A 21,577-nucleotide genomic window follows, 5' to 3' on the forward strand; every position below is an offset into this window, starting at 1 on the left:
GAACATATGGGCACGTCTGAGAAAAAAATGAAGGTGATACTGACAACATTTATGTGATTCTAACCCTTACCTGGACAAGGTGGATTAGGGTGGTTAGAATGGCACATCGTAGCATATTGTGCTCCTCACTCTGTTTCCAAAGGAGTGGTAAATACTGAACCAAGCATCCTACGTATGGTCGTATCTGAAGTTCAGAACACAAATTTGTTTCTTAATGTGTGAAATAAGGCCACTAACTTAGCCCAAGTATAATTTCTGAAATATTTAAGAGCTGCTTTAGTCACAGTAAAAATACAGAGTTTGCTTTAATTTCCTCCTCTTTCCTCTTCCTAAAACACTGTATTCCACACAGAAGTGACTGAAGTAACTTCTGACTGCACAGTGGTTTGAAAATAACATAGTACTTATGGTAACATTTGTGCGTGGCAACCAGGATTAAGTGGTAAAGAGAAAACAAAAAATATTTAATTTGATGACCAGACATATTTTCATATTTATATACTCTTCACTTAGACAGGATGCCTAAATAATGGCATCCTTTAAGAAGACTAGAAACACTCACAGTAAAAAAAAAAAAAAAAAAAAAAAAGATAAATAATGCTGAAGTTACCTATCCTTTGATACCAGGGCTTGGGACCACACAACCTCCAGAGGTTTGTCTCAAGCTAAATTTTTTACATGATGCTCTACAATATTAAAAGGTTAATCTACTTGTCTTCTAAAGTATTTAATTAGGAATTAACCTGAACAGACTCAAAGGTTCTTTCTCAAGTGTTTTTCTGCTGCTTCTCTAGCTGATCTAAAAGCAGGGAAACCTGTTGTCATGCTGGCTTTTCCTACAAGTGACAATTAGGAAAGCTTCATTGGGTGCTCAGACAGGATTACTTGTAGAACAAAGAGATAAGCTCAAAAACCATGCATTATCTCTATCCTTAGTACAGTAATACTGCCAAAAAAAACGAGACAAAAGCAGTCGACAATTCATTTTCTAATTCTGCAAAAACATCTTCAATTTTTTTTTATGTACAAGCTGAAGAATATACTTTAACACTAAGAAGGAAGCACTGAAACTTCGCAATGTGAACTTGAAACTGTTCATGCAGTTAACGAGAGTGGTCTATAGGCAGTCGAGATCCATCAGTGCCAATGAGATTACAAATTTAAGTCCACAGTTCACAGCAGTGTGAAGCATTTCGTTCTCCAAAATGTCTCTTTCACTATGTAAGATTTGATAAAATTCTAGTTCAGCAATTAGACAATTAGAATAAATTACTAGTAAAAAACCTGCAAGAAATGCAGTAAGATAAGCAGTGAAAGTCTTCTTGTACTCTAAAAGATAAGCAAATACAAAAAATACATAGTAAATAAAGAAGTAGTAACGAAGCAAGAACATTTTACACAAAAGGTAATTGTGAACTGAAAAGAGAACCAAGTAATGCAAACAATGCAGGCATTTACCATAACAACCAGTCTATTAACCAATTACATTTTTCTACTATTTTCGTATAAGCCAAAACCATCAAGTCCTCCTCTGTGTTCTTAATACAAAGCCACTGAAACCTATAAAAAAAAATAATTTACCTGCATATTGACTCTTTCAATCACACAAGACAGAACGTGAAGAACATGCATTTTGGTGTCACATTGTGTTACTTCTTGAAGTAGCTGGAAGAGCAGTGTAAACATGGATTCCAGATACTAAAAGAAAAATAAATAACTACAGATTAGACCATCAAAAATACAGCTGGTGACACAAATTGGTGATTTTCCTGTACACTTATGACTCTTAAGACATCTATGAACCTTGAAAGACACTTATAAAGTGTGCAAAACATTACTCTTCCATTTGGAAGAATGCACACCAGCCAATCACTGCCTAAACAAGATTTAAAAAAACCCAAACAAACAGATATGCTTCTACATAACTGTTCAAACGTGATCAGTTTGAACATACATAATATTCATGTTTTGGTAAGTGTAAACATGACTTCACATTATTATTAAATATTATTAAAGCTGAAGGCCGTCTCTCCAGAAGGAAAACTTCGTTAGGGTCAAAGCAAAAGGTACAGTCTTCCTGCTTTTGGTTCAGTAGATAAAATTTATATACTGAACTGAGAAAGACATCTTAAACAATTCCAGTGTTTAGAGTGTAGATGAACTCTGCACTTTTGTTTTGTTTGTCCTCAAGAGAGTTGCAAAATGGGAAGAGCACCTGCAACATTTGAGCGACCAAAATAAATCTTAGCCGTATTTATAGCTAACATTTCATTGTTTATGTAATGCCAACAGTAATGACCACCGTAAAGAATGCAAATCTAGGAGACAAGAAAGTCTGTTTTTAAGGCACTATTTTAACCACACACTCAGATTTAATATTTGTGTGAAACAGCAGGTTGGTTAAGTACTGTGTGGAACAGGCATACTGGAAATTGACATTGGTGCAGAGACATACTTGTTAAAAACAGCATTCACATTGTCTTAGCATGAAGAAACTTAGCATCTGGTAATACTTAGTATATATAGTACTAAACAGTGCTAGGAAGTTTTAATAGTCACAATACCAAAATGTTTTGAATTGTCTGTTTGCATATTGCACATTAGTAAACTTAACAGTAGCAGTAACCATTTTTACATGTTTTGGCCTCGAAGACTCAAAAAAAAAAATCCATACACACACACACCCCCCGATCACTAAGTAGTGTGGTTCAAAACAAAATTGGATTTTTTTTTTTCCTGGTTTAAAATGACATCAGAAAATATTTTTCCCCTGCTTTCCTTTATGGATCTCTCTCCTCATCAGAATATGCCCACATAAATGCTCTTACCGGTAAGAACTGGTCAGTTCTGAACTCGAAGTCATCTACAGGTAAACAACCACTAAGGAAAAATAATACAGGTTGCAGATGGATACGAGACCCAAATAGGCAAATATGCCACGGATATACAAAAATTACAATGTGAAGAATTTGGTAGTAAGTTTAAAATTGCTTATTTTCCAGTAACTATGTATTAAGAACTAATCATAATTCTTTGCTGATAAAAGGATATTTAACTTCAGTGTTGTGGCTGTCTCGATACGGACCTGAAAGACAAAAGTCAAGAAGCATCACACATACATCCAATTAAACATTTTGATTATCAACATAGTATCTGATAATATCCAATCAGTTGCTGTTTCTGCAATTGAATTATTCTATGTGTTCTGTCATCCTTCAAGAAATTTAGTTACTTCAACTCAAACATTTTCATTTGCTTTCATTTTAGTAACCTTTACATGTTATTTGGCACTGCTACAGTGGTACCACCTGGAGAAATTACTCGGGCAAAATCTTCATGAAGATCAAGAAAGAATTAAACAAGAAGATATCTAGCCTGCGACAAAAATGCTTACAATAAAGAAGGAGTTTAACTCGGGATTATCTCCTGGCTTGCTGTCACCCAAAAAGCACAGAATCAAATAAACTCAACAAGTTAGCATGTTCTTCCCTAGCAGACGCTCAGATAGCACAAAGTGAAAAGTCACACCATTGGCAAAGAAACACATCCTGCTCTGCTAAAGCTGTCTGGAACCGCAGAAATAACTGTAATGACTGCCAGTTACTAATATTTAACTAACTAACTAGCTAGGTTTATTTGTTGGCTGCTAGGTCTGTTCATTTAAAAATAGAAACAAAAGAAACAATCACAAAACCAGCTTCTCAGCCTCACCTGCTGGTAAACTGAAATTGTAGCTTACAACCACAGAATTGTACTCAATCAGCTTAGCAACCAATGCCATTTACCATATTCTGCTAGTAGATAACTATGTTGATGCTCAAATAATACCAAACACTGCAGTGACTAGTCACAGAATAACCCTGTTTTATCTAAACGAAGTGTTCATTTGCTTATAAATTATTTATCTCAAGACACTTCACAGCTTCATTCTTACAAAAACCAGACTGTTGCTATTGCCATTCATTTTCTCACTGAAGTCATCACCTAGTGAACATCTTATGGGTTCATTTCATGTCTTTGACCTTATTGTTCAACATCTCCACAATTAAACACCCCCACAACTTCGCAACAGATTCTCCTTTGCAGGACACAACAGATTTTAAGGCGTGATGCTAGGGAATTCTCAATCAAGTTTACCCAAGGTATGGTATTTACATTTTGCCTGTGTTTACAGAACAAATGGGTAATCCAAAACATTATTTATACTTACCACTAAGTCCTGATCTTGAAGCAAGTTACAAATTGCCTCATATAAGACAGGTCTCAAGTCTGATTTGAATTTTACCGAAATCCACTGTCCAATCAGCCAAATTACTCGCCGGCGTATTGGTTTGTATCTTTAAAAGCAGAGGGAAAAAAAAATCTACTCATTATACTTGCTGTTCTAGAATACTTTGATGGAAAAAGAAATCTAAGAATCACTCAAAACAATTATTAAGAGTAAGTCTGTCAAGATCAACTTTAGAACTGTAGTTCAGAAACCTTTTTCATCAAAATTCTTCAATGACTGAATCTCAAGGGTCTCACTAGAGATACAGTTTATTCCGCACATAGCGCACCAATAAAAGAAACTAAAAATAAGTCTTACATTTACTACTGCCACCATGGCATCTACTGCTTTCACCACAGTTTCCAGCAATTTTCTTGCCATTCCTTTTATGCTCAACATTTTACATCAGGTACAATTCAAAAATGCAAATTTAAGCACTGCATTACAGCAACTGCCAGAGTATTTCATGCAATCAGTCTAAAACTATTCTCAGAAAGAAGTAACACCAGCACCGCAACAAGAGCACAGTTCAAACAGCTTTAAAGGCAATGGGAAGAAGTAAGAACTAGGCTGAATTGCCTAACATAATGATTGAGAAAAGTATTCCACAGAGTTGTTGTTTTTCTCCACTGATTATAAAAGCTGATCACGAAGATATAAATGTTTAACTTGCAGACATATGAAGTTAGGGAAGATGAACCCTATTCACAGAATTTTAACTACCAAATTATTTGCCTTGTTATCCTAAACGTATTTGTCATTTGATGAACTTCTGCCTTGTAAGCCCCCAAGACAGCAATTTAAACTGAAGTTGAGGCTTCTTTACACATTTAATAAATATGATTTATTAAACATTCACATAACCATGAGATAATTAACAAAGGACATCTTTAGAGAGCATGAAAGCTGTTGAAGAAGCATGTATACAGCAATTCCTTAGACCGGAACACAAAGCAAAAGAGGAATAACATTCTAGCGTTGCTTGCAATTTACTGAGTGGCAGTGAAGCAGGAACAACCCATGCTGAAGCATGACTTACACACGATGTTGCCTTACTAACATGTACTTCTATTTATTCAAGAAGGTGTGACAACACAACTTTTTCTGTTCTTAGAATGTTCGTGCCTGATACGTAACCTTTTAAAAATCAGAATATTAAAAAACTAAGAGCTCTTTCTTGAGATTGGCATTGGATAGTTTTCAAACCACTGACACAAAGAAAAGTTTTAAATGACACAATGTAAGTACCTGTCTGCTGACAGCAAGGATTTTCAGCTCTGGAGATATTTGTTTTACAATCCATACATCCTACCTGCATCTTTATAGTCTTTCTCTCTCCCTGGTAGAGAAAAGATACATGAGGCGTTTTTGTTTGGTTGGTTTTTTTTTTTTTTTTTGGGGGGGGGGGGGGGGAGCGGTGTACGTGTGTGCTTGGTTCAGGTTTTCTTGTTTGGGTTTTGGTTTTTAGTTTGGTGGGGTTTTTCTGTTTGTTCTTGTTTGTTTGTTTTTTTTTTTCAAAAAGGACTTCAGTTCCTAAAAATTCTTCTGCCCATTAAGTGCTCATTTTTGAGATCCTACCTTTTCTACATTCACTACTTCTGGGAAAAGCTCACCTCTTAGAACATCATTAGCTTTTACACTAGGAGCACACACTGACTAAGTATAACTAGATTGAGCCTGCTGGACCTAAAGCTCAAATGGGAAAAGCAACCATATTCCAAAATAAAGCAACAGTCACAGGACAGTAGCTTTAAGCAGTCAGTACAGCATTCAGACATTCAAGTCAAAAAGATCTTACTTGATACAAAAGTACTAAGTGTCACATTGATACTTTCTCTCTCAGCAGGAAAAGTTGTTTTAAGATTCAATTATTGCAAAAAATTGTATTCAGTAAACTATTTTCATATTACATAAAAGTTTCTCCTTAACCACTACAAAACTGATTATTATGGCAAATGATAAATTTGGCAATGCAATGCTTCTAAAAATATTTAAGAATATTTTTTCATTAATCCCATATTTCTCCTACTGCTATGGACATGCTTGACAGACTCGCTATCAACACACAACAAAACACTGGAAGAAAACAAAACACAGCAAACTATGGTCACCGCTGACAGCACATAGATTTGCGTTCCCAAACATGAACTAGTTTGTGAACAAGCATGCTAACCACCACGGGTGTGGGACAACAGATCATACCCTCCAATCCACTTTATCTGAACTGAGCACATATTCCTGCTGAAGCAGCACTTCATTCAAACTACTAACACTGTCTCCATTATTGCCATGGTGGTCTCCAATGATGCTGGCAGTAGAAGCAGTTCAAGGAAACAAACTTCTGGATGACTTCTACTGCAAGCTTATGTCCCCACAAGAATTTTATCCTGGGATATCATAAATGCCAACCAAATGGTTAGATCGGGTGTCTTCCCAACTGTAAATACAACTATATCAACCACAGAATACTTGTCAGTTTAACTTACGCTATGTGGGTAGCTAGAATAAAAATGCCAAAGCCAGCATGTGCTACTAATACTATGGCAGCTTTATTCAGAGATCGGTGCTGGTGTGGCACAACAACAAAGGATTAATCATATATACAGGACTTCTCAGGCTCTTCTGACACATAACTTAAGCATTAAAGTAGATAGCAAGGTGAAGTTCAGATTATATGGAAAAAAAAGGCTAATGAGAAAAAGAATAAAAACATTAGAAGATACCACATAAACAACTATGGCAATTATTCCGTGACTTTGAAGTAAGGTTATACATGCAGAAGTAATTAATTTTTTAAAAAGTATATTGTAATGAAAAGAAGCATTTTAATATTTGTAAATTCAGCAGGATCTTCCACTCTACATGAACTTGAACTGTATTTGTAAAGAAAGTATTCATAACTGGAACTTGGAAATAAAAAAAAAGGCTAGTTTTTATGGAAAATTATGGAACATTCCATATATGGAAAATCATTCACAATTTACAGTAGATCCTAAGAGTATTAGCAAACAAATTAGTTTGTATTTCAAATAATAATTATGTCTGATAACGATGAACTGCAAATGCAGAAGAAAGAAAACCAGTAAAATTCTTCAATGGACATCAGGGTCACTGCTAATTACTCTGATGGGAAAAATAAGACATACTTATTCAGAGTCAAAGCGTGATTTGGAACTCATCTGATGAGGAGGATTAGGACACACAATAGCAGTGACTGTCCTTTCCCTGAGGGAAGACTTACAGACCGAGGAACAGAAAAGAACACTGTCTTCTATCAGTTGTCAAGATGGACAGCTCAGTTTGTACTGAGATGCCAAAACCAGTCTTTCAAAATACTTTATGACACCAGCTAAATAAAAAAAGGTACTTAGGTGAAGGCCACCCAAACAAAGAGGACCTTGGTAGGAAGGAAAATCCACAGCTGTATAATACAGTTTATGTAGAAAGAGCCTCTAATCATTTACACTTTACAATACAATCCAAATCCTTACTTCCCCACTCCATTGCTGGCAAAATTAACTGAGAGTCCTACAGAGAGTATTTAAACTAGCAGGGAAGAACAAATCACTATTTTGGCTAAGCCACGGTTTTACAGAGATTATTTCCACAGATTCCTGTTGGACTTTTGCTGCCTAAAGGGCTCTGGGGACTCAGAAGGCCTAAATATCTTTCTTTAAATGAAAGGTGGTTGTCCTGAGAAAGTTTAGTCAACTCAAATATATGCAAGAAGACAGACTTATAATATTTTTACAGAACACTGGAAGTATCCACAACACAGTAATTTAAACATAAACAGAAACTGTCAGGAACTCTGCCACCTCTGTGACTGTATCAGTTATCTGTATTTATTTCATAGCTCTGCTCATTTAGTGGTTATGTTTAAATATTGAGTATTCTTCAAGTCTGCAATTATGAGACATTATATCTTACCAGATTTGTATCAACAGTTTACATTTAAATGATGAAGGTATAACAAAACAAGGCATTTACCTGTTATGAGAAACCTGTAGTTCTGCTAACAGTTGATTTTTAAACCACTGATCAAAATCCACACTATCAAATAGTTCGTAAGCAGCCAGTCCAACCGCATTATACACTGGTAAAAAACAATAGTTATGCTTATTGTTTGTTTATATGTTTAATTTTTAACACTAAATAATCAGACTAATTTAAGTGTCAGAAAACATTTTTGATAACCTGAATATAACAAAGAAAAAACTAAAGCATATCTTTCTGAAGAAAGATATTATCAGACCACGTTGAAGGGATCCCAGAAGGAAATTTTAGTAAAAGAAAGGTATTACAGAAGAAAATTCAGACTCTTGAAAATACTTAAAAGCCATTAAGAACAAAGAAGATTTTATTCTAACATCATGAACGGTTCCACCACAGGTCTTAAACAATTCTTTTCTTTTGCCATAAAATCTCCTTACTTGTAAAACGGACAGAGTATCTCCACAGAAGCACTGCGGCTCATTTATTTGCAGAGAGGAAAGGACAGGACAGTAAGGGAGATTGTTTAAGGGTTTGTTTCACAAAAAAGCTGAAAAAAGTACTATATTTTTACATAAGCATTTTGAAAAGTGAAGACTGACACCAAGCGAAAGCAGAAAGAGGATTTAGGTCCCACTTTCCAAATGTCTTTAAAAAAAAGTCTTGCAAACTCTTCACATAATTTTTAAGAAGTCAGGCACATATACAAATGCAGTTCTGTTATTTCAAAGGTAAAGTAAAACTGAATTTACCAGCATCTTTAATCAATATAGCACTGGTATCTTCTATGTTGGTAGATCCTACAACACAAAGTTAAAATAAAGAAAAAAGTGTAACCAAAACAGAGAACGCAAGCAACTTTGCACTTACATACTTTCAATAAGTACGCTGTGAATTAAGACTGCTTCGCTATTTTTGTTTAATTCCCAAGTTGAGTTATTTCAGTTTCCATACTTTCTTCGGTCAATATACTAAAATCAAATCTCTGCTTTCATACCCCACTGACTTCTTTGAACATCTTTAGCAACAACATACAAGTCAGTCAGAAGTATGTATTTTAAATGAATAAACTCAAAACCTGCAAATTGCTGAAGACCTGTCTACCATGTGGTACTACTTCCAACAGCCCTAGACCTAGTTCCTATATACTTTACATATATGTGCATGTGTACTTACAACATATAAATAAAGGTTTTCCAAAATCTTAAGAATTAATGCATTCTTAATATCATCTAATACTTCAGCAGTAACTCTCAAGTTGAAGACATCCAGAAATAGCTACTAGAGGCTACAAGAATAAAAAAAGAAGTGTATATGTACCTTTTAGCATGGAAGTATTAACTTCCATAATTCTTGGAAAACAAAATAATTGTCAACCCTGTTGTAAGGAACCTTTTACCATTCCCAGTATCATAGCACAGCAAACCATTCCCAAACTTATGTACACACAGTATTTTATGAAGAGATTCTGTGAAGTCAGGAATCACCCCCAGAAAATAAATATTTATTTCTATTTAATAGAATATACTGATCCATTCTGGTAAGTTCAAATATAAAATACTGTAAGTCAGGTAGGATACAACCTGGCAAAACAACCTAAGCTGAAATGACAGGGAAAAAAAAAAAACAAAAACAAAACAACAAAGTGGCAGCTACCACTCGTTGTCTTTCATGGCCACTATAAAGCTTAGCTTTGGGGACAAAGAGTCACAGAACCATAGAATAGAATAGAAAGTGAACTTGAACCATTCCTCAGTCTATGAAGACTTCAGTCTTCATATGGGAAACCACTAGATATTTAAAGCGTATTCTTCAGATTTGAAAAGTCCTTTAGACTCTCCAAAACGACAGCATAACTTGAGCTTTTTCTTTAACGGTTCCCCCCTCCCCCCCGGATTTTTGCAGAGACATGGCAGAATTACCATAAACTGCCTTGAATTACCATACACTGCCTTGCAACATTTCAACAGGAAGTTACCAGTAAAAAACAACGTACAGAATTTATTAAGCTTGTTGACCATTCTCAAGAAAGCCTGAAATCTCATGAAAGTAGAAATGCCCCAATCTTGGTCAGTCATATAAAATAGTTACAAGGAAAACTAAAGAATCCTTAGGATTTGCTGTTCCTAGATGCCCCTTGCATTTTCCTTATGGCAGGTTTAGAAGTAATTTTAAAATATTAACATGTCTTTTCAAAAATACAGAGTGGATGCACTATATAAAACTAGGTATCACAAGGTAAAACTGTTCAACAGTTGACAAAGTGAATGTAAAGAATTCTACATTTTACAGTTCCTCTATTTTTTACAGAACTTACCTTGTAGACTGTGAACCATTTCTAAAAGCACAGGAGTAAGAGTCTGATTATATTCATGGAAAATATCAATAAAAAGAACTTCTGTGCATGGCTGAAAAATTAAAAGATCTGTTTTAGAATCTAACAAAATAAAGGCAATTAAAACACATTTTATGCTAAAATTTTAAGTGCCGAATACCTCGCACCAAAGATCATAATTTAAAATGCAATATACTGTAGCAAAATTCGTATTATACGAAATACGACTCTTCCCACTATACAGTATGCTTAACTCTAGCAAGAATTTGATGTTTTGTGTCAGCCGGTTCTGCATTAGAAGAACAATGGAACTGTGGAGTGAAATAGCTGGTTCTGAGGAGCCAGTGACCACAGTAGGTATGCTGCGGTTTCTTTACAGATTAACTCTAGCTGAGTCATCTAGACTGAATACTCACTTGCACTAGATGCACAGGATTGGGTTTTTTAGTTTTAAAATGGAAGTAACCCAGCAAATAAACTTTAAGATCCCTCTACAAAGCAAATGACAGCAGCAGTAATTGGGAGATTCACTACAACAGCATACTTTTGATTTGAACTAAAATGCTAATATAGATGCACCTGAAACTTTCTTCATTCATCATATCTAATAACAAGTCATAAGCGATAACATCAGTTATCAGTTTAAAGAAGAGATAATTTCTACTGGGTTTAATCACCATCAGATACTACACGATACAAATGCTGAAGCAAACTCCTTCCCCTCCCTCCTACAATATGAAGTGCAGTTTCTAGTGTATTTCAGCACGGTTGAACACTGACAAAGGAAAAAAGTTAATTTATACTAATTCTAATAAAATTTATTTAAAGACTTTTTTGAAAAGCACAAGCTTATCTTTCTATCAAATACCATCTCTCTTGCTTATAAGACTATCAAGGAGTGCATCCAGAAACGTTGAATGGTTTGCTTTCAAATTGAAACACTTACTCTGAGACTGTACTTCCAAGAATCTCCTCCTGTCTCTTCTACAGCTATTATTTCACAAAGAAAATGAAATAGTATTATTTCAACTATGGTTTAAAAAGTTTAACATTTAGATATGTGGGTATTAGACTACCGAAAAATCTCGTTATGAAAATAATCTCTAGAGGGAGTATTTGTCCATGTAACAAGACTACCGCAGAAAATGAAACAGGCAATATTGCAGTACGCAATTTCTAGATGCAACACAGATTTGAAACTCTTATACCAATATCTAAATAAACTGCAACCAACTATACAACACGTTTCTTACTGAAGCCTTCTGGGTCTTCTTCCCACATGGTTAATTCCTCCTTTGTCAGCAGAAAATAGTGAGTGACTAATCTCCTACACATTTCCATTAGTGTTGGATAGGTGAAAAACGCTGTCTTTATCTTATGTGCTTCTAGAGTTTCAGGACTGCTATCTGAAATAAAACACAGAAAATTCCAAATTACACTTAAGTGGCTTAATGATCAAAATGGTAGTAGTAAAATTAGAAAGAAATCAATAAGAATTCTTATCCTCAGAGAGAAAAAAACAAAACAAAACAAAACCCCATTTTGATGGTAGACTTGCATAACAGACTTTCTGGTGTGGTGGTATGTTTTTTAAGAAAATTAAACTCCCATATTAATTTATTTCTAAGAGTTCTCTAACAGCACAATTAGACTGACGGGTAATTAGGGCTTCACAAATTATTTATAATGCTTTTCAGCTACTATTTGATGAAAAGAAAAATTGTGCACCAGCCGGTTTTGGTTTTGTTTGTTTGTGGTTTTTTTTTTTTTTTATTTAGCATTACTGAATATAAAACACATAGAAGTCAAAGAAAGTTTAATTTGTGACTATTTAAAAACATTACCCAAATACAGTCTTAAGAATAACTTGGGTTTTTTAGGAGTTAATACTGGTTAACGAAAGCAGCAATAAAACCAAATACCATACACTATATAACCAATATAAAAACTGTATGTCAAACACTGTGTATCAGTCAGAAACAAGAAAATTAAATTTTCTATTTTTTTTAATCATCCAGTTCTCAAAAAGTCAAGTGCTATAGCTTTTATCAGAATGTACTATATTTTCTTTTCTCAAGTGACCACATTTCTACTTCAAAAACTCAAACACAACTATGAACTCCTGCAAGTAAAAAATTTCTGTTAATAATCAGTGAATTTAGGACACTAACATATTGTGTAATTGTGGAATAACACTGGAATACATCAACATTTTGAAGAATTTTAAATGCTGGATTTGCATAATCTTTCTGACACATACCATGTTGATGAAACTTTTTTTTTAAACTTAGAAAGAGAATGCTAATTGTTATCTAGTCATTGCCAAATTTCAAATTAATGTGGAAGGTTGTTCGTGTTTTTTGTTCTTTCATTCAATTCTATGGTCATTATCTGTACATACCATGTATGAAGATTCAGAACAAAACACAGTCCTACAAAGCAGAACATATAACCTGCTTTCTGTTCAACTGTATGTCAAATTCACCGTGTTTCTGTAGTTCAGAGTACTGGCATTAGTAATTACAGCAACTATCTTGTTTCAGCAATCATTTCTCAAAGGAAAAATGCATCAAACCATCTGATGAAAATAAAACAAATTCCATACCTCAACACTTTTTAAAATTCGTTCAATGAAAACTAAAACAATCAACAAAGAAAAGATATTCACACTCTTTGTGCATTTAAAACTACTTTAGCCAGTTAACGTCTATATATATTAATAGTTTAAACATCAAAATAAGAATTATCAACATAGAGACAGAGCATACATTACTAACTATTAAAACAGTAAGAGCTTCAAAAGAATGTCTTAAAGCAGTTTTACTATTGGGAACAACTAGGAAAATGTTTCAGGACACAAAAAACGGTTTTAGTAAATAGCAGCAGTACCTTCAATATTTTTGGATGGCTTGTACGCATAATTTTTCACAATCATCTTAATGAGATTCATGCACTGTACAATAAACCGCTCAAATACAATTCCTTCACCAGCCTCTGTGAAAACATAGCTTACAGCAAATTCCAATGACCTCTGAATCAAAGTGGTGAATGAAAAAGGATGCTGATCCAGGAAGTCCAAAAGCTAAAAATTAAGGAAGTAGAAGAGCAAGAAAGAAATCACTTTTTACGCAAGTCTTTAAATGCTTCACAAACTAATTACCAAAACTAAGTGCCAATTTACATACTATAGAAAAGAAAACTGAACACAGACAGGAAACTAGAAACATATCAATATCAGTGGTTAATGAAGCATTACTTTCCCCTGAAATTCTTGATTCATGTTTGTGTTGGGTTTGTGTTTGGCGGGATTTTGGTAGTAGGGGAGGGGGCTACAGAGGTGGCTTCTGTAAGAGGCTTCGAGAAGCTGCCATGGCTCCAATTTTGGACCTGCCTCTGGCCAAGGCCAGGTCAACGGCAACTCTTCGAATAACTATGTAGAGTGGAAAAAGCTGTTGGGCAGGTTCTTTACAAGTTTTGTTGGGGAGGGTTTTTTTTTGGAGCAGAGAGGAGGAGAGGAGGGGAGAAAGACAATCCTCCGGACCCCCGGGTCAGTGAGGCAGGAGAGGGGGAGCTGTGCCGGAGCAGAGGTTCCCCTGCGGCCCATAGCGGGGGGGGGTGGCGGCTGAGCCCCTGCAGCCCCTGGAGCCCCGCGGTGGCCCAGAGGTCGCCCTGCAGCCCGCGGAGGGCCCCGGGCCGGAGGGGCAGGGCCCGGGCCCGGAGCAGCCGCGGCTCCGAGGCAGCCCGCGCTGGAGCCGCCCGTCGGTGGGAGGGCGGCAGCCCCGGGAGGGACCCGCCCCGGGGGGTTCTGGGGAGCTGCGGCCCCGCGGGAAGGACGCCCGTTGGGGCGCTGGGTGGAGGGCTGTCTGCCGGGAGAGGGACCCCGCGGTGGGGCCGGGGAGGGCTGCGAGGGCCCCTCTGCCTGAGGGGGAAGGAGCCGCGGAGACACCTTGTGCCGGCCGGGCTGTGACCCCCATTCCCTGCCCCTGCGCTGCTGGGGGGGAAGAGGGAGCAGAGCTGAGCCCGGGAACACCGGAGGGGTGTGGGTTGGGGGGAGGTGGGTTGTATTTCAGACCTGGTTGTATCTCTCATTCTCCTTGATGGTGGTGGTTGTTTGTATTAAATGTGTGTTGTTATCCCCAAGTCGAGTCTGTCTTTTGCCCATGGCCATAACTGGTGACTGAGCCCTCCCTGTCCTTTGTCTCGACCCTCAAGCCCTTCTGGTTCTATTTTCTCTTCCCCATCCCTCAGGGGACCGGGTAGGGGTAACCAAGCAGCTCTGTGATGCTTTGTTGCCATCTGGGTGGGCTCAAACCCCAATGTTCAAAATTACCTTTATTTAAGTTTAAGGAACTAGACAAGCTTGCTAGCAACACAGTATATAAAACTAACCGGCTATATTTAAAAACCTGAACATTTTAGCAGATAATTCATCCCTATTAGAATTATTGTAAGTAAAGCAGGTACGAGGAAAATAATTTTCTATTCTTCATTCTCTCCCTCCACTGCAGTACAAGCACTTGCTTCTTCAGCTTAGCTTTCCCCAACAAGTGGTCTAGAAAGCATTTGTCAATTCCTTTAATGTCATCTACTACTGTAAAAATACCTAAGCCTAAATTCTTGCATCTGAATTTCTACAGGTGGTAGATTATCTATTAATGAAGTGCAATTTCTCTTCATGTCTATGAAAAAAGATGCACAAGCCTCATATACTTTGCTTGTTATTTCAAACTAAGTACTATGACACAGACTAAAAATGTTGGGTCAAAGCACCTTCAGTTCAATTTTGTTGAAGCCGACAGGTGCCTCCCACTTCTAATAACTAGGCTGAATATTTAAATAAGATCCATGGCCCCAAAACAGAATCTGAAAACAATGAGAATTCTGTAGGTTTTATATCTTTTAAAAACAGAGGAAGTGAAAATACTAAAATTACCCTCTGATAATATATGCAATTAATGGCTGTGCAGAACTAGCTGATAAATCCCAATGTATTATATAACACAAAAGTTAGAGGTTAAGAGTTTTTTGTTAATTTTCTTTCAATAAACTAAAAGTGGACAGCTATTCAATAGAATTAACAGAGCCTTAGAAATAGCAATCTAACAATTTATAAAAGACAGGATGAAAAGTTCACTTCTTTTTTTTATTCACCAATGCTAATACCGTGTTTTAGCAAAACTTCCAAAATTCTTTTTTTGACCAAAATCCTAGCTAAATAATTTACTTAGGGAATGTATTTCATTTTGAGCTAAGGAAATTTATTCTTCACTCCAGCAACTTATGTCAGCATGAGTAAACAGACACCCTTTTCTTCAAAAAATTTTCAAAAATATACTTCATAAAACAAAGAGGTTTTAAGTTGCAATACCTTCCATTTGTTTAAAAGATCTGAAACCTACTGGTTGTAAAGCACATACATATCTGAATGGGGACTACTCCTCCAGGACAGTAAACTATTCAGTAACTGAATGAAGAATGAACTTACCACTTTAGTGAAGAGAATTATAGTCTTTTCCAGACGATCTCTGCATACATTTTCTGCTTTTATACTTCTACCTGGTAAATCAGATATTAAACAACTATCATTTTTTCAGACTTTCCTTTTCTTTCTGGATAGCTAAGTTTCAAAAAATTAACACTGGAAAACAACTTGTTAAGAATAAATTAAAAGTAATGAGTACTGGGGGAAAAAGAAAAATCTTTAACCATTTCTTCCAGCTGCAGTGAAATTCACTGTAACTGATCAGAACAATTGGGATGTCATTACAGACAAATCAATGATAAAAGACAGTTAAAATAATGCAAGCAAATGCTAGCAAGACACAAGAAGTAAAAAAGCACTGAAACTATGAAAATGCCCTTTTATTAAATATATGGTATATCCTTACTACATAATACAATGTGCTTTTCTAGAAACTCTGCCTTAAAAAATAATTGATTATGGACACTGGAAAACATTCTGAATTTACAAAAAACTGATAAAGCTTTTATTAAAAAAAAAGAGAAAACAAAAAAGCCATTACGAAGGCATACAGGCAAAAAATGTGACATAATAAATGTAAACCCTAATCTTGTAAGGTAGTTGTGATTTTGCCAAACATCTTACTGATAAGAAAAGTGGACAAAGGAACGTTCAGCTCAGTTCTTAGGTCACCCAAATCACAGTTCTAGGGGACTACGATAATCACCAAGCTTCAGAATGGGATGGCCTTCGATTCAGCCTATTAAAGCTAGGCAACTATCTTGCCAAAAATGAAAGAAGGGCCGGAAAAAGCATGACGGTAGTATAGTAAAAGGGGTAAACAGTTGTATAGAAAGAAGCTTGCATTTTAGAAGAGAAAAAAAAAGGTATTTTATTCTGGCATTGAACACAGTGGTAGTTTCCATCTTTTCTAGAAATGTGGTTCAGAGTCCAATTCAGCCCTCCTCACCTAAGTGCAGGCTCCTGAGCCAAGTTCTTTCATTTATATAAAAAGATTTCCTTCTATTTGGTTTAGACATCTATTCTCAGAAAAGGTGTTGTTGAACCCCGAAAGAATGACCTGACAGGCTTTGAATAAATAAATGGCTTGCACCAGGTCTGCTACAACTATACAAGCAAGAAAAGAAAAAAGGAGTGAGTTCAAATGCAACACTGCCCAACATCTCCTTTTTGCTTGCTTCAGGTAACCTCCCTGCAAAAGTACTAATACCTGCCAATTATGCTTATATTTTTGTTGACTGTGTTAACCTCTGGTTGCCTGTCTCAGGCTACTGCTTTTCAAGTTATAAAGCACAGACAGCTGAATGTGGTCTTTATTTACCACTTGACATGTACCAAAATATAGGGCAAAATCTAGGAAAAAAAAAAATAGAACTCTCCCAAAGAAGAAAACTCAAGATGATCTTGGTTTTAATAGCAGCTACATATTTTAATATGGATACTCTGTCAATCCATGTCTCAAGATTTATTTCGTTTTCCATTGGATTATCACACTAATTTTGGTGGGATTTTAGTCTGTTGATCTGAAAGGACATTTTTACTTAAGTCTTTTCTGAGTTTCAGCAGCATTTAAAGTAATAGTTTTGCACTTAAATACCTTGCACCTAAATGATTACTGATGATGCACTAAACTGCATTAAGTTTTAATCCATCTTATAACATTTAACAGCCAATAAAAGGAAAAATAACCAGATACTTACTACACTCCAAAAACTGTTTTAACCGTTCAAACACTGCATGTAGAAAACCCTGAAAAATATAAAAGTATTTGTGTGTTTTAAAGACAAAGTTTATTTTGCACTGTATTATGAGACCAAAGTTGAGTCAAACAGAAGTCAGTTCAGATGTGTTACTAGCTCAGATATCACCTTATCACTTTTAAGTGAACTACTTGATTATCTTGGACAAACAATTTCCTCATGAAACAAATAATTAGCTAGCTAGCACACTGCATAGATGATCCAAACCAACCTTATTAGTACCACACAAACAGCATACCATCTCTAATAGAAGGAGGTATAGGTAAATACATGCTTTACAATCTGCTTTTCCAGTTCTTTCCTGTTCTCAACTTCCTAGTTTAGGATGTAAGTCAGTACCTAATTCCTCCAGCAAAGCAGGCAGTGTCTGGGGTTAAGGGAGATGCTTGGGTGTCGTGTCCTGTCCCCTCACCCCGCCGTGGGCTGTGTACCATAGGCTTTCATCTCAATCAAATTCTACCAATAGAATTTGATAGGACAAATAGGCCATTACATTAATCATCAAATGGAAATATCCTCTTCAGATAATTTCTTTAACACATCTTTCAGTAGGCAACAGGGGTGTCACTATCACGTGACACATAAATTGGAAGATGTACCTTTTCCTTTTCTAAACATCATGCCATTAGTGTCACAGTGTTTAGGATCTACCTAGGATCTGACAGTTCTTGATGGGAGCACAACTTTGAGAGTGTGTTGCTTGATCTTCCTTTGCGTAACACAAATGTGTCCTTTCAATGATTTTTAAACATAGCTCTAACACCACCTGAAATCATCACAAAAGATTGCTGATTTAGAACTAGAAACAGATATACGTGACTTACCATCACCTCTACACTCCAATGAGGTTCTACAAACCCATGGACCGTCAGTTTACGAAGCACTAGGAAAAAAAGAAGCCACTTGTTTAGGTATTTCTCAGCCCTCGTTCCCAAAGAATTCAGAACAGGATTCATTGTGCCTTTCTTCCAATTTTCCATCTAAAAATATATTTAATTTTGTGCCTTTGGATGCCTCAACCATACCTAACATGCATCTAACTCTGTCAAAATTACTTTAAAATTCAGTACATTATGTGTAAAATAATGAGGAGAACTCTAAGAATTACTGAAGCAAGAAGCATTCTGCAAAAGCTCTAAGTGTTCAACCTCTGAAAGGTTCTGCAAAAGGAAAAGGGCCAATTACAGTCATGCACCATAAGCCATCTTATGAATTTTCTCAGGTTTAGCACTGCCAGTAACCCAGAGAAGCCACATGCTACACCTTCTGAAACAATTCAAGACAAGTATCATCTACATTGCCAAGCACTGCACACAAACATCTCAATTCTTCAAAGCAGCAAAGTATAGTATGGATATGTATTCATCACACTGCTAAGTACTTCAGCATCAACCTAAAATCCAAGCTGACTGCTACGGCCACCTCTTCACTGAACACAAAGTGAAGTTAAATGCAACAAAATTCACAGCTCAGCTTCCTAGTTAAGCACCTAAAGATAGATAGATGTAAGCCTAAATTACAACACACATAAAAACCCATCATGTTATGCCCTCCACTTTCCCACCTCCTAGACTTTGATTTCTTACAACATGCATATCAGAATGGTACATACTGAGAAACTCCCCCTTCCATGTGAACAATCTTCCTTCTGCCTTGCTAAAGGAACAGGTAATATAAACCAAGATTACTGGTTTTCCCAATGGGCATGACTTGAGAATGATAACTCTTCACACTAAAGAAGTCTTACTCACTCACTGTGAAGAAACTTACTTGATTCCTTAAATTTACTAACATCCTATATTATTACCTTTCAAAGACAACAATGTTCTTTCTAGTGAATTTGTGGCTCCAGCTTCATCCCTGGCACAAACTTGTTGTAGGAATGTGTCGGTATGATGATTCCACAAGGAACATGCAAAGCTATAAATACCTGATGTCAGCTGCAAAAGGAAGACAGACAAACAACACATTTCTTACCCTGAATTTGGCTACAGCATAATAAATTCCCCAATTTTAAAGGCCAGTTTAGACCGTTAAATAATTTAATCCATCTTCTTGTATAACACAGGCCATGGTATTTCACTTGCTTCTTTGTTGTACTGTTCCAAAGATGTTTTCCAGAAAAAGATCTTGTCTTAATTTGAAGATGTCATGATAGACTCACCTCCCTCCCTGACTACATGGTCTATGCTCTACCACCTTAAAGACAACAATTTAGGCCTCCTTTCCTGTTTGTTTTTCATTAAATACAGCTACAGGTCTACAATACAGTATGAAACTTCAAAAAACTATCAGCTTTCCTCATCATCTCCTCTCCCACAAGACTTAAACTGCTTGTCTCACAGCACAGTTAAAGTCTCAGTCAGCTTACTCTGGGACACAGTTATCAATTACATGCCTATCTCTAACAAAATAGTATTGAATAATGCCTACACTGAAGCTAACTATTTTGTTGACAGCTGCAAATCCTGACTTTTTGTCTCAAATTATTTAAAATATAGAATGACAAACAGTTTCTAAATCAGCTAGCACTGAACAAATCCCAAACTTAATTCACATTACAGTTTCCAAACAGAACTTACCTGATAAAGATATCTGAAGTATTTATACAAGATAGAGAATCTCTCATTCAGTTATGGTAGCATTTGACAGCTTTATAGTTGAGAAAGAAACTGCACTTAGTCTGCTACATGTTACATCAATGGAAAGAAGAGCGCATATGACCTGTTCATTTGGTTCCTCTGACTGAGAGAAGGTGAGACAGTAGAAACGCTTGATAATTATTCAATGATGTGTTCATGGAGTTACAAAAAACACATCACTGAATACTTATAGATAGTTTCACCTACTCATGATTTGGGGGGGGGTGTCTCTTAAATAGAATACACTAATACTAACCATAATAGTAAGCAGTAACAACTCAGACAAAAAAACGCAAACAATTCAAGGCAGCAATAATAGTCCTAACAGTAGAATATACTCTGGATCAACCCATTTATTATAACTACTTATCTGAAAGTATCAAGAAAGTTTTCAATCTTAAGCTTTTAGACCTTTTAGCTTCAAAGGGCTCTGTTCCATAAGAAAGGTTTTTTCACTGTCCAAGGGAAGCCACACGCCACCCAATGGATGGGAATTCCCGTTACCAGGAGATAGAAGAAGCAGCCTTCAAAATTGCCCAATTTTGCCATTATTAAAAAAAAATTAATCCTTAAATGTGAACACTATAGTGCCAGATGCTCAGAAAATGTCATTTTCCCACCTAAAGCTCAAATAACTGTGAAGATACACAATGTTCCCAACACAGTCAAACTGGATGCACTGAACATTTTCGTTCACATCAAATCAGATGACAGAGGAACTTTCCACATTTAAGCATAAAAAGCCTGCTTGAAAAGTATGCTTATTAAACTGACATTTCAATAGTTTTCGACAATAACTGAATTACAAATCTAAAATAAATAAAAAAAACGTTATAAGCGTTTTCTTCACATGTCCGAAGTTGTCTCACTCTATGAATAGAAGAATACACAAGGAAAAGACCATGCTGGAAAAATGGCATTCCATAAGGAAAAAGATTCATACAAATTAATGGGTTTCTTGGAAACATAGAAGTGCCTGAAGATAACCGAGCTCTTTTTGAGTCTGGTAAGACTGTGGAAATGCAGCTAAGGTACCGTTCGACGTGACAACTTTAACAACAAACACTGGACCTCACAACCTACAAATTCCTTTCT

General features: G+C 36.2%; 1 protein-coding gene across 1 annotated transcript in view; it reads right to left on the minus strand.

The window, feature by feature from the left end:
- Window positions 1–21,577, minus strand: part of IPO11 (importin 11) — an 86,892-nt gene that overhangs the window by 50,805 nt on the left and 14,510 nt on the right. Inside the window, exons 5-19 of the mRNA XM_086480519.1 lie at window positions 19,648–19,780; window positions 18,665–18,723; window positions 17,781–17,829; window positions 16,084–16,154; window positions 13,488–13,680; window positions 11,852–12,004; window positions 11,545–11,588; window positions 10,581–10,671; window positions 9,016–9,063; window positions 8,261–8,366; window positions 4,211–4,337; window positions 3,052–3,085; window positions 2,829–2,869; window positions 1,582–1,698; window positions 71–184 (exon numbers count right to left, since the gene is read on the minus strand). Coding sequence (XP_086336645.1) covers window positions 71–184; window positions 1,582–1,698; window positions 2,829–2,869; window positions 3,052–3,085; window positions 4,211–4,337; window positions 8,261–8,366; window positions 9,016–9,063; window positions 10,581–10,671; window positions 11,545–11,588; window positions 11,852–12,004; window positions 13,488–13,680; window positions 16,084–16,154; window positions 17,781–17,829; window positions 18,665–18,723; window positions 19,648–19,780 — 1,380 coding nt within the window. The remainder of the gene's footprint in view (window positions 1–70; window positions 185–1,581; window positions 1,699–2,828; window positions 2,870–3,051; window positions 3,086–4,210; window positions 4,338–8,260; window positions 8,367–9,015; window positions 9,064–10,580; window positions 10,672–11,544; window positions 11,589–11,851; window positions 12,005–13,487; window positions 13,681–16,083; window positions 16,155–17,780; window positions 17,830–18,664; window positions 18,724–19,647; window positions 19,781–21,577) is intronic.

Source organism: Leptosomus discolor, chromosome Z (genome assembly GCF_034619465.1).
Source record: "Leptosomus discolor isolate bLepDis1 chromosome Z, bLepDis1.hap2, whole genome shotgun sequence".
In the NCBI taxonomy this organism is placed as follows: Eukaryota; Metazoa; Chordata; class Aves; order Leptosomiformes; family Leptosomidae; genus Leptosomus; species Leptosomus discolor.